At 37.1% G+C, this 15657-nt stretch overlaps 3 protein-coding genes across 3 annotated transcripts in view; 2 read left to right on the top strand and 1 right to left on the bottom strand.

Moving 5' to 3' along the window:
• Nucleotides 1-350: 350 nt before the first annotated feature.
• LOC107752497 (cell cycle checkpoint protein RAD17-like) lies at nucleotides 351-6160 on the bottom strand. Its single transcript, XM_016568488.1, is given in 18 exon segments — nucleotides 351-1087; nucleotides 1166-1223; nucleotides 1441-1561; nucleotides 1650-1796; nucleotides 1958-2104; nucleotides 2198-2283; nucleotides 2417-2605; nucleotides 2745-2856; nucleotides 2964-3033; nucleotides 3118-3240; nucleotides 3336-3388; nucleotides 3606-3742; nucleotides 3948-4110; nucleotides 4202-4279; nucleotides 4624-4826; nucleotides 5082-5133; nucleotides 5308-5388; nucleotides 5801-6160. Coding segments are annotated over 17 exon segments (2031 nt in total). The 5' UTR covers nucleotides 5353-5388; nucleotides 5801-6160; the 3' UTR covers nucleotides 351-840.
• A 2063-nt stretch (nucleotides 6161-8223) lies between these two features.
• Nucleotides 8224-12994, top strand: LOC107752498 (MARVEL domain-containing protein 2-like). The gene is made up of 9 exons (XM_016568489.1): nucleotides 8224-8296; nucleotides 8637-8702; nucleotides 9094-9419; nucleotides 10082-10970; nucleotides 11130-11159; nucleotides 11241-11413; nucleotides 11591-11762; nucleotides 12056-12106; nucleotides 12455-12994. Exons 3-9 carry the CDS (start codon nucleotides 9121-9123, stop codon nucleotides 12572-12574), a joined length of 1734 nt encoding a protein of 577 aa, XP_016423975.1. The 5' UTR covers nucleotides 8224-8296; nucleotides 8637-8702; nucleotides 9094-9120; the 3' UTR covers nucleotides 12575-12994.
• Nucleotides 12995-14304: 1310 nt separating this feature from the next.
• The window catches only part of LOC107752508 (occludin-like), a 7311-nt gene continuing 5958 nt past the window's right edge, over nucleotides 14305-15657 (top strand). The window contains exon 1 of the mRNA XM_016568500.1: nucleotides 14305-14437. The gene's annotated coding sequence lies outside the window, so the exon portion shown is untranslated. The remainder of the gene's footprint in view (nucleotides 14438-15657) is intronic.

Below are 15657 nucleotides of genomic sequence, written 5' to 3'. Positions count from 1 at the left end.
ACTTCATAAAGGGGCGTGTCTGACCCAACAGGTGCTTTATTACAGAAGAACATACTACAGATCATGAAATATCGCTATATGGCGGAGGTTTTCGAGCGTTACAGTCCCAGGGATCCCCAGTGAGGTACTAGCAATAATAACCTTCATTAAAATAAATCATAAAAGCTACTAGTATTCTCCTTTGCCATTTTGAGTTTCCACCTGGACGATTGTCTAGTCTAACCCAAGAAATAAAATAGAAATAGGACAGATGAGCAATATATGAAATGACATTTTTTAATTAGCTATACATTGTGTACAACTGTAACCACATTTATACATCTAAAATATACACTATTTTAAAACACATACAATAACAAATATATGATATATACCTTTCCACAGACTCCCTGTTGTATCTTCAGTCCCCCAGCGACAGTAACAAATATGGATTCAGAGATTTTTCTCAATAAATAAATAACAAAACAGCCATCAAAGTTGCAAACATTGATTTATTGCAGTCACGACCTTGACTGAAGTGTAGGTTGTCTACTTCTCAGTCCCAGAGCATTATGTTTCACCGTGACAACATAAAACTTTAATCGTGGCTGTAAATTGTCATACTTTGTTCTTTTTTTTAGAAATACTTTCATTAATATCCTCACTGAAACTGTGTACAGAACACGTACATTTCAACACAAGTAAGAACATATGAACAATTCTCTACAGCAGCATACTGTGTCGAAGCACATAAATATCTACTAATAATTACCATCTTTAAAAAACAAAAAACTATGACCTAAAGGTACAACAATTGCATCAGGGCAAGTGATATTAAATATGCCCATGGCATGTGATCAGTCAATCACTGTCATATTCCTCAATTAACAGGTCTTCCTCATTCAAAAGGGCTTCAGTGCTTGTGGGCTGAGGCTGGCTGGCAGAAAGTTCCCCAGAAGGATCCTGGCTGTTTGGCAAGTTGGGCTCAGCTGTGGCATTTCCTGGTGCGGATTCTGGGTCAAGGGACTGAGCAGCAGAAGAATCTTCATTTTCACTGTCAGCATCCAGAATGCCAGGGTCTTTGTCATTAAGTGCTTCAAGTCTCAGCCTGAAAATAAAGACATTTATTAAACCATTTCAGAAATCTTTCAAATGCAATAACACTTCAAAGTTTTGTATATCTCACCTTCCAGGAACCCTCTTTTGAGAAAGCTGGCCAACATTCTGGATGAAGGCTATTTGAGCTGATACGAGAAAGATGAAAAATATATTAAATAGAATAAAAAAAGATGAATTATGTATGAGAAGAAATGCACCATTCATTTTTGACCATATTTTGAGTCTTGCATACTTGTGTGGGAGGCAGGAAAATAATTTAACTTGAAAGATAATAGTATGCAGTTTGGTTAAATGATTTTTTGGTTAAATGATGTTTTGCGGATACTAAGGTCACATGTTCACCTTTATTTCTCATTGGGTTGGTGAGCTTTGCAAGATAAGGCACCAGTTCTGTCAGGAGGCTCACAGGAGTAAGGCAGAAATTTAAGAAGAGTGACTGTGCGGTCAGGTAATTCTCTCGATACTATCACAAAAACAGAGTTAAAATACATCAATATAATACATTTACAAGTACAACACAAAGATGTAGATAAAGTAAAAACTAAATATACCATCTTGTTTATGTGTAGCCAATGTGGTTTATGAAGAGGCCTGAATCCGGCAGTGGACTGGCTGCTGGCTTGTGCTCGAGAGGAGTTTGAGTGCAGGAGGCCTCTAGTGGCCACTGATGAGCCATATTCCAACATGGTCGACCTTGACTGTGAAAAGATGAACCCCATGACAACAAAACAAAGTTGTTGCTAAGATACTACATGATGATAGTCCTCAGGAATCAAATGTTATGTCTGCAGTACAATCAGAGTAACCCTGCATATCTCTATGTGTGTTATTATGGACGTCCACCAGCATTTGCACTCACGCTCCACTCTGCTGTCAGGAAGTCTGCATCAGAGAGGTACTCGCTGGCTCATGCTATATCCTCTACATCCGAAAAGAAGTCAGGGTAGTTCTGGTGCAGGTAGAGGTTGAAGAATTCACCAGACATATGGGAACGTTCAATGACAAGCTGAGGAATATATTATAATCAAAAGATTGTTAGAACATTAAAGCAGCTTAAACTTTTTATATTGTGTAATTTACAACATAAATTAATATTTACTTCTGGATCAACAAGTAGTTTGTCCCTTTGATGATCTGTTAAATGTGGAGGCAGCTTGGGTGCTTGAGTGCTTTCATAGCTTTCACCTAAAAATCACATGTCATCCATTGGTATAAATATGAATGAATTTACACACAGTTCATGATGTACAATACATCATAGTAATCAGAGAAAAACATTTTGGCAAGAAAGATTTAAAAAGAGTTGAAAACGACTAACGTTTGCAGTAGAGGATTTTCCCTAAAGCTCTGAACAGGAAAAGTGAAGCATCTTTCCCTCCAATAGCAGGGCTTTCATCCAGCATGTCTGTTGATTTTGAAGACTTGCTCCTCCCCTTTGTCCTTACGGTGGGTTTTGCTGCAGATTTGTCCTTCTTGGAAGCCCAGAGTCTTCTCTCTAGACAATTGTCTGAGAATTGAAGAGAATGATTGCATAATTACAGTTTACATACTTTACAGAAAAACAGAAAAAAATAATTATATATTTTCTAGTTCTATTACCAGAAAAAAACATACTATATAAACGTGTTCAGTAACTATTTTCTCACCAGTAAATGAAGAAAACTGCAAGTTGTTGATGGCACAGCGAATATCTCCTGAACTTCCTGAGCAAAGAAGATCTAAAGCACCTTTATCAGGAACCGAGATCCTGCCAGAACTCTGCAAAGACCATTTAAAGATATAGATGTGCTGAGTGAAGTATTACGGATCTCAGAGTCAAAACTATCTGCTCAGAAGATGCAGGAAAAACAAACCACACAACCAACCTTTCCTGCCTCAATAGTTACAATGCGGCTTAGGACCTTCATCATACTGGTGGGGGCCACAGGGTTAAAACTGAAACAGAGATGTTTTACCTGTGACGACCTTGGGCTCGGATATTTTTAACTAAAGATTTCGGGAAAATGAATTTTTTTGTACCTAATGTTGTGAATTTCAAGTTCATGCAGAACATCTTTAAAGAGAAGTCTGGAGTTCTTGTCCCCGCTGAGACTATCAGACACAATCAGGACCAGTGGGCACCGGCCCGTCTTAATAAATTGCCTAAATGAACAAAGCAAAAATAAGGACATTGGTATACAAGATACAAGTGAGAACTAATTATCAACAATACTTCAAAATATAGTGCTAATGCTCACCTGAGTATATCATGCAAGCACCCTGGTTGCCTATAGAACTGGTTTGGAAATTCCTGAGATAAAACAAAAAATAATGGGAAAGTGTCACTCAGCATCTCAATTTTAATTTAACATTATTTATTTTCAATTCCTCTTCTCGTCGCCTTTTTCGTCAGTTGCTTTTTTACTTGCCCCACACTTTCTCTTTTGCACAATTTATTTCAGATTTATATAAAGTTTGTGTATTTTTCAACATCAGTAATATGTTTGAAGAGTAGTTCTGTGCAGCACCTCTATAAGAATGATTTTCCTGTCTTCAGTCACTTTCTCTCCGCTCATTTGTAGACGGTTGTATTTGTTGGCTCGTAGCAGGTACTCTTGGAATAACCCTGTTTGTGAGCTGCCATGGAAACGGTTAAACCTTGAATCTGTTCGAATAAAAAGGGCAGATAAACAAGCTAACAAAAACATTTCATAATATACACAGACACCGAGATATAACTTCATCCATAAATCATTCTGATATGTGGTAAAAATATGGGTGCTGAATAATTATCATTCACTAGATATTATGCATTGCACGGTGTCGCTACATGAACATCAGTCATGACTGGTAAGAAGAAGACTCCTGACCTGGATCAAAGCTTTGTGTGAACAAATCCTCCGTTTTGTACTGAGAGGTGGTGGAGGGATTTGACCACTCTTGGATCTGAAAACCCAAATCCTTGGCAAGGACTTGAACAGTTGCTGTCTTCCCACATCCTGAGGGGCCAGTGAGCAACAGAATGGCGCCACCCTGTGGAGACATGACCACAAATAAAACCAAGAGTGTAAAACTATTCCCAAATGATTAAATAAACATACATCACCCAACATACATGTCATACCTTTTTTGATTCGTCCAAATTAACTCTCAGCCAGCTTTCAACTTCTTCAACTTTCTTTTTGTGGACTGCCAATTCGGCCTGTCAGAGAGAAAAAAAAGCATTTAAGCAACAATGCTTGTAGATTGAAATAACAAAAGCAATACGAAAATGTTAAGTAACAGACAAATGTGTTTTTAGGGGCACAATCTATCTCAGAGTGAAATAGTTTGTATTACCAAGACTGGAGTACTCAGCCCTACTTTATGAAATCTAATTTACTGTAGTTTTTAAATAAAATTCATCAAAACACTCTTGAAATAGTCATAAGTTAGCTTTGCTTCAACCACCCACCTTAAACTGTTAGAGAGATGGTGGAACTAAACTGCAGGAAGGTCAATTTTCCAAGAACTGTACTAAGAACCCGAGCAACACAATTTCTGTACCTGTGATTCGGGAGCATACATATCCACCCAGGGCTCATCCTGGTCTGGTTTATATGCTTCACTTGACACACTGATCTGGTTGCTGGACACATGAGGATCTACTTTCCTCTTCTTGGATTTTTTCTCTGCTTGGTCCCCAGTAGATGGCCACCGGGTAGTTTTGCTTTCCCCTGAGAGTGGCGCCTTTTTCAGGGACCTGTTCGCTCCTCCCAAAAGTTCACCAAATGATGGTTCCACCATGAAATATCGCTATATGGCGGAGGTTTTCGAGCGTTACAGTCCCAGGGATCCCCAGTGAGGTACTAGCAATAATAACCTTCATTAAAATAAATCATAAAAGCTACTAGTATTCTCCTTTGCCATTTTGAGTTTCCACCTGGACGATTGTCTAGTCTAACCCAAGAAATAAAATAGAAATAGGACAGATGAGCAATATATGAAATGACATTTTTTTTTACTGTTCGCTCCTCCCAAAAGTTCACCAAATGATGGTTCCACCCAGCTGTTTATCTTAACAGGAAATACAAGCAGAACACATATGATACACATCAGCATCAGTAAATTCAGAGCATCCACATCCTTTCTCAGTGTGTAATGGACAACAACAAAAAAACCTGATGAAAAAAAATATACGATATGAAAAAAGAAAGAATAATCAAAAGTACTTTCAAAGATGTTACATACTTTTCCAGAGGACTGCTTTCCTCCCAAAGACAGCTTTGACATCATCAATTCTGACGTCCCATTCAGTTACTTCATGCAAAACTGTGCTGGGATGAAAACAAAATAATTTATAAAACGGCAAAGTTGGGATTCACCTCTGCAAGCTTACAAGAGGTGGACAGTAGTACAGGTTAGTATAATTAGACTTTCGTCTATGAATAATCACAAGTGAACAAACAGAAAGTAACATTCTGGTAGCATTAAAAACCTCTGCATGCTACCAGAACTAACTTTACTATAAAACAATTTTTAGAAGAACTCTCATACCAGTAATCCCTTAATTGAATAAAAGCATTATCCGGCATTTTGGCCAAATATATAAGTCAGAGTTCTGCAAGTTCGCTACTGACCGTTAATTTGGCTCGACATAACGAAAGCGAGCAGTCACAATTTATCAGGCCGCATAAAAAAAACATGGCTACCACACCGTTAAGGCAGTACAATATAAACGTACCCTAGTCATTTCTACAGATGACGTTTGTAGAACAACAATGCCGACTATTTGTGATCGCAAGTAACATTGCGCTAACTATCCCTTTAAAGCTGTCACGAACCGCCCCTCTGCTGGCGCATGCTGATGGCGTCATCAACCACACGCCACAATTGTCAACACGTTTTTACGTTGATCTATGCTGTGACAACCACATAAGAAGATATGACCAACGGATTATTTACATATCATATGTTTTTGTATGCTTACTGATACTGAGTATCCAGCTGAGATTAGTGTAAATCGAGTGTGTTATTAATTGCTCTATTTCCACGTGTGATATCTTGCAATGAGAATCATGAAGAGACCAAACATTCTTCTTACAGGTACGTTAGTCCTGTTTTGAAACGAGTTTTGTATTTTTCAATACATATTGTATTTTTCCTTTCAAATAATTACATCAATACATTTTGGTGATGTATTAGGTTGTTCCCTGTCATACAAATGTAGTTTGAATGTATTTAGTAGGTATAGCAATAATCAAAAATAAAGTAGTAGTAGTAATAATAATAAAATTGTTTTTTCATGATTGCTAAACATTGATATACTTGCTCATGAAATGGCAGGAACCCCTGGTGTAGGAAAGACCACTCTCGGCAAAGAGCTGGCTCAGAGAACAGGACTAAACTATGTGAATGTTGGTGATTTGGCACAGGAGAAGCCTACAAGGAGGAGATAGTCCACCAGCTCCCCAGTAACACTCCTGAGGACCTGGAGAGGAATCTGGAACAAATTATTCAGTGGATTGAACAATGGATGAAAGAAAACAATTGACTTTATCATATTATATGTATTTATGGCTTCATTATATGTGAAAGGCTCAATCACTATTTGAAGTTATGTCAAAGTAGACAGACATCACATTTCATAGTTATTGTTGCCCCAGACAGAGTATTGTTCTTTTCACTACCATTGAGCTAAGGACTTAAAATGTGTGGGGCTGTTAAAAATTACTCGATTTGAAATAAGTTGATCTTGCTTCTAAAATGAATGGAAGAAATAAATATTTTTATAGTGTATTTAAAAGAGCCTCTTTCTGTTGACTTGTTTTATTTGTCTTGTTATTCGTTGATTAAATTATCAAAGATAAATTAAAATTCTTTGATAAATGGGATATTGTTGTTTAGCTGCCACCAAATACCAGAAACATCTGTTAGTAATTGAAATTTAGGATCAAATCTAATTCACAGAAATAATGGTAAATTACATTGGTGTTTCTCCTCAAAAGATGGACCATAAGGTTCACATGTACATAATTAGTTTATACTTAACATAATTAGATTAATTTGGCAGCTCTTAAACTTAGCTACACTAAGTCTTATTTCTAGCAGTGAAAAAGTAATTAATGTTGGAGAGTCCGTTTTATTCACTTTCATCAGTCATTTAAATTTGCCATTTCTATTTTTGCTTTTTAATTTTATTTTTCCTCTTATTCTCCCCATTAATGCTTTGTCAACAATCAAACCATCATATCTACTTCTATAATTCCTGGATCATCCAGTCCCTCTGGCAGTGTAAACAAAGGATAACGTTTTAGGAGTAGTAAATAACCGTTTATGTTGTCATCAATGCTCTTTTTTTACATGCAAAGTACAAACAGTGTCATCCTCTAAAAAAAACACAATTTGTTTTGATAGATCTATATATATATATTATTATTATTATTATTAGTTTTAAAATTAGTATTTTCTCTACAGGTCAGTTGTTCGATGGATTTGATGAAGAATACCAGTGTCCTATTTTGGATGAGGACAGGGTATGTACTATTGTAATGGATCTAACTGCCATGTTTTACTTAATTGTTCCCCTTTAATGGGATGATGTATAGTCACAGAATTTTACAGTGCAATCTTGAACAAAATACATTTTGTAGTGTTTTATTAGATAGGGGTAGGGTATAACAGGCTGCACATACAAGTACATAATTAGTTTATACTTAACATAATTAGATTAATTTGGCAGCTCTTAAACTTAGCTACACTAAGTCTTATTTCTAGCAGTGAAAAAGTAATTAATGTTGGAGAGTCCGTTTTATTCACTTTCATCAGTCATTTAAATTTGCCATTTCTATTTTTGCTTTTTAATTTTATTTTTCCTCTTATTCTCCCCATTAATGCTTGGTCAACAATCAAACCATCATATCTACTTCTAAAATTCCTGGATCATCCAGTCCCTCTGGCATTGTAAACAAAGGATAACGTTTTAGGAGTAGTAAATAACCGTTTATGTTGTCATCAATGCTCCTTTTTTACATGCAAAGTACAAACAGTGTCATCCTCTAAAAAAACACACAATTTGTTTTGATAGATCAACTGATTTTTCATGTGTTTCATCTAATGTTTTCTTGTGAAACTGGTTTGTATCGTGACATCACACATACTGGGACAGGACAAGTCACGTGATCGATTCCTTTCACCTGCAGCACCAGTGGCGGAAGACAGGTGAAACTATCGGTACCAGGTAAGAGAGCGATGTTTTTAAATAAAATATATATATGTTAGGCTAAAATATGTAGTCTACACTCTCACATCTTTAGTGTAGATACTGAAAACGCTCTCACCGTGCTAAATTAGTGCGATTATTCATTTTGGATGATTTCAGAGCTTGTATGCATTAGTTCCGTTTTATTTCTTACCTGTTCTTTGTTGGCAGGCAGGTTCCAAACCGCGTTAAGATCATGTCATGCAACAAAGATGTTGTGCCATCGTTTTTTATAAAGTCACATTTTTGCTAGATTTTTAAACTCGCTTTCTAAGCTCGTTTGGTCAGTGTGTAACTCACTTGTTTATTTTTATTTCAGGGAGCTTTGTAAAGGGAAAACACTGTTTAAACTCACCCTGTGAGGCAATGTAACTACTGTACCCAGGTAAGACAGTCATCGACTTCAGAGTTTTGTAGTATGCAGTGGGTTTTTTCTATGTAGAGATGGACGATATAATTGTACTTTTACATGTAGGCCTACGTATTTTAATTGTGCATTTTTCAGAGTGTAGATCATAACGTTGTAATGCCTACATTGACTAAACCATTTAAAACATTTGTTTTTAATATGTAAATGTACTTATTAAATAATATTCATAATTTATTGGTTATAAACCATGGCATAACAATAACTATTGTCTTATTAATATCAGATAGAATTTAAATATCAATGAATCCTTACTTTTATGTTTGTAAAAGATGTGCAAATGACGTGATGTCAGTATGTATGTGACATAAGGCCTTATAATAATGTGGATAAACTTTCTGATCCTTAGTTCACTCAGCTGCTAAGAACCATCCCCATGTCTTTTGGAAACGGGTCAGCGTCCCGCTTTGATCGGGTCCGCGATATGCCTCACTACGATGAGGTGCCCATCGGCTCACTGCCGTGGGGTCAGCAGGTTCCTTACCCACTTGGTGGTGAAGTAGCAGCATCCAGCTATGACAGTTTACCACCACCGCCGCTCCCCGGAAACCCTCCTGTTGGCCCAGATTTCTACCCGAGTGATGTTGAAGACCAGGTGGATGACGCCATGGACATCAAACCCATCCGACGCTTCATTCCTGACTCTGTGAAGAACTTCTTCAGAGCCAGTGACCAGTGTCCTATTTTGGATGAGGACAGGGTATGTACTATTGTAATGGATCTAACTGCCATGTTTTACTTAATTGTTCCCCTTTAATGGGATGATGTATAGTCACAGAATTTTACAGTGCAATCTTGAACAAAATACATTTTATAGTGTTTTATTAGATAGGGGTAGGGTATAACAGGCTGCACATAATGTTAAAACATGTTAAAGACAATTTCATTTTTTTAGGTTGTGGATGAGTTGGAGGACAAAATGGGAAATGGAGGCGTCATTATTGATTACCATGGCTGTGATTTCTTTCCTGAACGCTGGTTTCACATCGTTTTTGTCCTCCGCACAGATAACACCAGTCTCTACAATCGTCTTGAAAGCAGGTTTGTGTTCATAACAGTTAACAGTATGTTCATTACATATGTGATGTTTCAGTTTGAGCCTTTTTTGACTACTTGAATATATCTTGATATAGATCCGGGATGAGCAAAACAGGGAACATTTAAGGGAAAAAAACATTTTAAATCATCCTAAGGAAGACAAAAAAAAAACCTTATTGGAGAATCACCCATAAAGCATATTCATACAGTCTTGGTGATTAAGGGCCTAATGTACAGTTCGGCAGTCATTTACATGCTATGTGACTGTATGCTTCCTGTTGCAGTGATTTAATTTACAGTGGCAACCAAGGCAGCAAGAAATGGACCTTTCCACCACCACCACCACCTGATGTGAACACCACCAGCGAAGGCGTCCCGTGCTCTCCTCCACATTCACGTGCACCGTCACCTACAGCCCCCAGCTCTTACCTAGACCCTTATGGAGGGTCTGGAGGCAGCTACAATTCAAGGAAGGAGCAGGCAACGTTATTAGGGGAGCCGCTGGAATCGGTTTCTGGTCGCTCTTTGCAGACGGCTATGACTTACAGTGAGAAGGTGGAGGAGTACAATCAGCGCTACGCATATATGAAGTCCTGGGCTGGACTTTTGCGCATTTTAGGATGTGCAGAGTTGCTTTTGGGGGCTGCTGTTTTTGCTTGTGTCTGTGCATACGTGCACAAAGATAATGAGTGGTTTAATATGTTTGGTTACTCCATGCATCAGATGTATGGGGGAGGGTATGGGGGAACAGCAATGGGTGGGATGTATGGAGGAAGTGGCATTTCCTACTCCGGACCCTTGACTCCTTTTGTTATCGTGGTGGCTGGAGTGGCCTGGATAGTGACTGTCATTCTAGTAGTGTTAGGAGTGACCATGTATTATCGTACCATTCTACTAGACTCCAGCTGGTGGCCAATCACAGAGGGTGTGATAAACTTGGCATTAGCATTGCTCTACTTGTCAGCTGCAATTGTGTATGTGCGAGACACAGTCCGTGGAGGTCTCTGCTATTATCCACATTTCAACGCTGGGCCCAATGCGGGGTTTTGCCGAACAGAGGCTGGGCAGAATGCTGCCATCATCTTTCTCTTTCTCAACATGCTGTTGTATCTTGTGGGAGCAGGCGTGTGTCTGAAGCTGTGGAGACATGAAGCTGCAAGGATGCGCAGAGAGAGAATGGGTCAAGATGTAAAGTTCCAAAGATTTGTTCTTTGAAATTGATTAACATAAAGAGAAATATAATGATTGCTCAAAATGATTTTCCTATTTCAGTAATAGCAGTAAATAATCTCAGACTTTGCTAATAAAATCGAATTTGCTTGCTTTTCTGTTCTTATTTGTATTTAGATGAAATCGGAAGGACTTCCGCTCAATATGGTAAGCAGTTGAATTTTGATATCAAGAAGAACATTTTCAGATTTTAAAATCATTGTTGTAATGTACTATTTGTAATATCAGACCGGTGCCGGCTCAAGTGTCTCTGTGCCCATCCAAACTGCTCCAGTAATGGCCAGTCCAGAATCTTATGATGGCACACCTGTCAACCCAGTTATGATGGAACCAGAGATCTTAAGGGGTCATATTCCTGCTGGCCACATCCCCAAACCTGTGGTCATTGCAGACTATGTGGCGTGAGTTTCAAAGAATACTTACATTAACCAAAATCAATTAATTAATTCAAGCTATTTTATCCAATATATAAACTCGATTTTAATGATGTTCAGAAACTAGCCTCATGCTTTTTTTAATCTCTCATCCCTTTTGTAATGACTATATCTGAATGTTCTGTCTAATCTTTCTCCTCACAGGAAATATCCCACAATCCGGTCTGATGAGGAGAGGGAGCGATACAAGGCTGTGTTTAATGATCAATATGCAGAATATAAAGAGTTGCATGCTGAGGTTCAAGTCTTAACACAGAAGTTTGAGGAAATGGATATTCTGATGAGAAGTCTACCACAGCAGCCTTCCACCCAAATGGTAATGGGTTTAAACAGCATTTTGCTAATTCTTTAATTATTATTACATTTGTGGTTTTTATGAGCTTATATTATTTGAGAAACTACATGGAATATTTGTAATTGAAAATTCATTTGTCACATCTCATGACCATTAAAATTAATTAGTTAAGACACAAAGATGTTTAAAAATGGTGAGAAGCTGGTGACCAATCACAGTACAGTTCCTTTATACATTTATCTGAATACATTTATCTGAAATCTTTTGATTTAAACAGGAAAAAAATGAGATATTAATTGGTTTTCCTCCCATAGGAGCAAGAGAGAGTCAATAGCATTATTCAAGAGTATAACAGAAAAAAGGCTGTAAGTACTGTTTAATACTGTTATCTATTCTACTTCTAGGCGTTTTAAAGTAATATACAGAATACATGTTAGGTATTTTACTTTTCCCAGAAAAGGGAAGCGTTGACCTATGCCCTACACGTTGCTTCGGCCCATTTCAAAACCTTCATCTGCCTGTTGCCTTTCTACATTCTTTAGTCATTGCAAAAGAATGACATGGTATCTGTCTCCATTTGAGTGCCACAGTCAGTAGAAACTGAAAAACTGGAAATGTTAGGGGGACGTCAGTGGAGCTATTGACATATTTACATACTTCCTGTCTGTGTGTGAGCGCACACCAAAGATTACTTTACCTGTTTCTGGTTGTAGGACCCGACGTACCAGGAGAAAAGGGAGAGATGTGAATATCTGAAGAACAAACTTGCACACATAAAGCAGAAAATTCAGGAGTATGACAAAGTCATGGACTGGAATGATGGTTACAGTTAAACAGAACTCCAAAGTACTTTTAAAGTTCATCACGAACTTCACAGAGGTTCCCAGAAAAGAAGCAACTGGCTGAAAGCAAATTGTCCATGGCTATACCTTCAGGAATTAACAGAGTGTTTGGTTTGCTCTTGGTTTGTATTGATATAATTTCATATAGATTTCAAGCAGGAAAGTATAATGAAGGACATCTACCACGTCAAACCCAGCACTGAAAATGTTACCTTGCTTATTACTGACATGCCTTTCAGCAATGTTTTTAATATATACTGTATATTTCTGTATATACTTTTTTATTTTAGAAGTAGGTAATTTGAAGGAAATCAGGGGAATCTTATAGCTTCCTGTAGTTAAGTGGAGAATATAATGTAAATAGCTCTCAAAATTGTATTTGTTTAACTAGCAGCATCTCTGTAATGATCCTAGATTACTTTGTATATTTATAGTTTTGCTAGTTTAATTTTCACTTTTTTGTGTGTTTTATACAGTCATTTGTGTTATGTGTAAAAAAAATGTAACCATGTTACTCTACCTTCGAATTTCATCATTTTTTTTCATTGATTTTGGAAGTGGATAAAATAAACAGGCCTGCCTCCACATTGTACTGGCAAACATTTTCTTTTCAACAAAATAATGAACTAGTAGTTTATACTCAGAGTAACATACCACCTCTCATGTGTCTGTTTATACTTATCACGCTATACTACATGGCTCAGAGCATTATGTGTATAGGCCTGCTGTTATAGTTGAACTGTTGTAAAGTAAGCTAAACTTGTACTGGCTTGACAGCTCTGAAGGTATCAGGTAACAAGCTGCAATGGACTCTAGGGAGAAAAGGTGCTCATTCACCTTTTTGTGCAAACCTTATGCCTCATTAATCCTGAATGTGGTGTGTAATAATCTAGAACAGGGGTCCTCAACTCTGGACCTCGAGATCCACTTTCCTGCAGAGTTTAGCTCCAACCTGGATTAAGCAAACATACCTGCAACTTTGTAGTAATCCTGAAGACCTTGATCAGCTTGTTCAGGTGTGTTTGATTAGGGTTGGAACTAAACTCTGCAGGAAAGTGGATCTCGAGGTCCAGAGTTGAGGACCCCTGATCTAGAACAATGCTGCTTTAATTATTGTTATTGTTTTTGTGGCAATTTATGGTAATTTAAACCATAATTACATTACAGTTTCTAGGCACACGTTGAACTAAGGAGACTCTGACAATTAGCAAAGTACTTAAGAACAGCTTGCTGTTTGTTTCCAATTCAATGATGACTGGAGTGGATTTTAAAGATCCCTCCCAGATTACACGTTCATGATTTGGGCAATCAGAAATTCCATTGGTCTTATACATAACTTGCAACTCATGCGCATATGAGATAGAAGATAAAAGTTGTTTTCGAATTATTACAGGGGTCTTCGATCTTTTTCAGACCAAGTGCCCCAGAAATTGTCTAAATTACTAGTTTACTACTAGTATAAATTATCTAACATAAAATTATCCTAGCCTGAAAAGTAACTAGCTTTAAAGATTAAATGTGTCAAGACAATATTTTTGTAAAGCCATAGACGATATGTAGGCTATTATGAAAGTCGCTATGCAAATGAACCTGGCTCGTCTTGCATCTGAACTGTCCACTCCGCGCAGCGAGCACACGTTCGGGGCGGGGCTGCACCTGTGCAGGTGAGGATGGGGGGAGGCTGGTTTCACTGATGTGTCGTGTAAAAGACAGCTGATCTATGAAACTCTCTCAGTATTTAGCGGGCGTTTCCTGAAGGCTTGAGCGTCTTGCAGGTCCGTGAAATACTTCTGTAAGGAGCGAGGAAGGGTTACAAAATATTTACCAGCTTTGACTGCTTTCGTAAGGAAGAGGGTGAGTGATTAATTTGTCTATTTTCTAATTTGTTTTTAAATATTCCCAGCTGAATACTGTAGCCTGTTCTATCTCACGTTGTTGATTGTTGTGTTGACTAATACGCAGTGGCGGATTAAGACTCTTTGGTGCCCCTGGACAATGACACCTAGAGAGACTAACATTTTATATTAATAAACTGATCTGATAACAAGGCTACAAAAATCCGTACAAAATCAGGTTACCACTTTTTAATAATTATAATATAATTTAATAATAATTTATGCATTTAGCAGACGCTTTTATCCAAAGCGACTTACAGTGCATTCAGACTATACATTTTTTACCAGTATGTGTTACTTTTTACAGTGTACTCTGAAATTATTATATAATTATTATATTATTATATAATTTATATAATATATTATGATATAAATTATGTATAACTTGTGAACCCACCTCTTACAGGTGTAATCTGTTCTAAGATGTGATATAAATCTGAACTGTATGCAGCAAATTGAAACATTTTATAACTAGTGAAGCCAACTGTTACAGGTATAATAATAATCCAATCTGTTAATCACTTCAGACTCTATGGAAAAAAAGAAAGAGTGGATAATCTTTTGAGTCATTGTTGTCCTCAGCTCATTTTTCATTCATTTATATTTAATTTACAAAAACATTTTCTAATGTTTTACTCCCTTGTGTAAAAATGGTGTTTTCAGAAATGCAACAATGAGTGCAAGGTCTTGTTTGCAATTACATATACAGTGCTTAACAAATGTATTAGGCCACCACCCAATAGGTTTGTGCCACAGCTGCCCTAAACTAAGTATTGGTGATTACCAAAATTACCATTGTTATGTTTCTGTAATGGTTAATCCACCAGTATGTGTAAGATCTTTAGTCACTGTAGTGTATCTGATGCTGAAATATAATTATTGTTGGGATTGAATGATTCTAAGATAGATTGCACAAAAGTTTAATCAAAAGCAAGTCTTTGGGAACAACTACAATTTGGAAGTCAGTAACAACAGAGACTGGAAAAGTGCATAAAAAGTATGCCAGCAAGAATGCAAGCTTTTATCAAGGCCAAAGGAGGCCATACAAAATAAAAAATAAAATAGCCTATTTATATTTTTGGTTTATTAGTTTTTGGTTATTATGTGTGAATAAAGATTATTTAGTTGTTTCCGTTTGTTATTTGCCCAATGATAACACAATTTTTAATTTTAAACAAG

This window comes from Sinocyclocheilus rhinocerous, unplaced genomic scaffold (assembly GCF_001515625.1).
Source record: "Sinocyclocheilus rhinocerous isolate Xijiao unplaced genomic scaffold, SAMN03320098_v1.1 scaffold1853, whole genome shotgun sequence".
NCBI classification, from domain to species: Eukaryota; Metazoa; Chordata; class Actinopteri; order Cypriniformes; family Cyprinidae; genus Sinocyclocheilus; species Sinocyclocheilus rhinocerous.
Note: the sequence above shows the minus strand (reverse complement) of the source record. Positions and strands in the feature narration are given on the sequence as shown.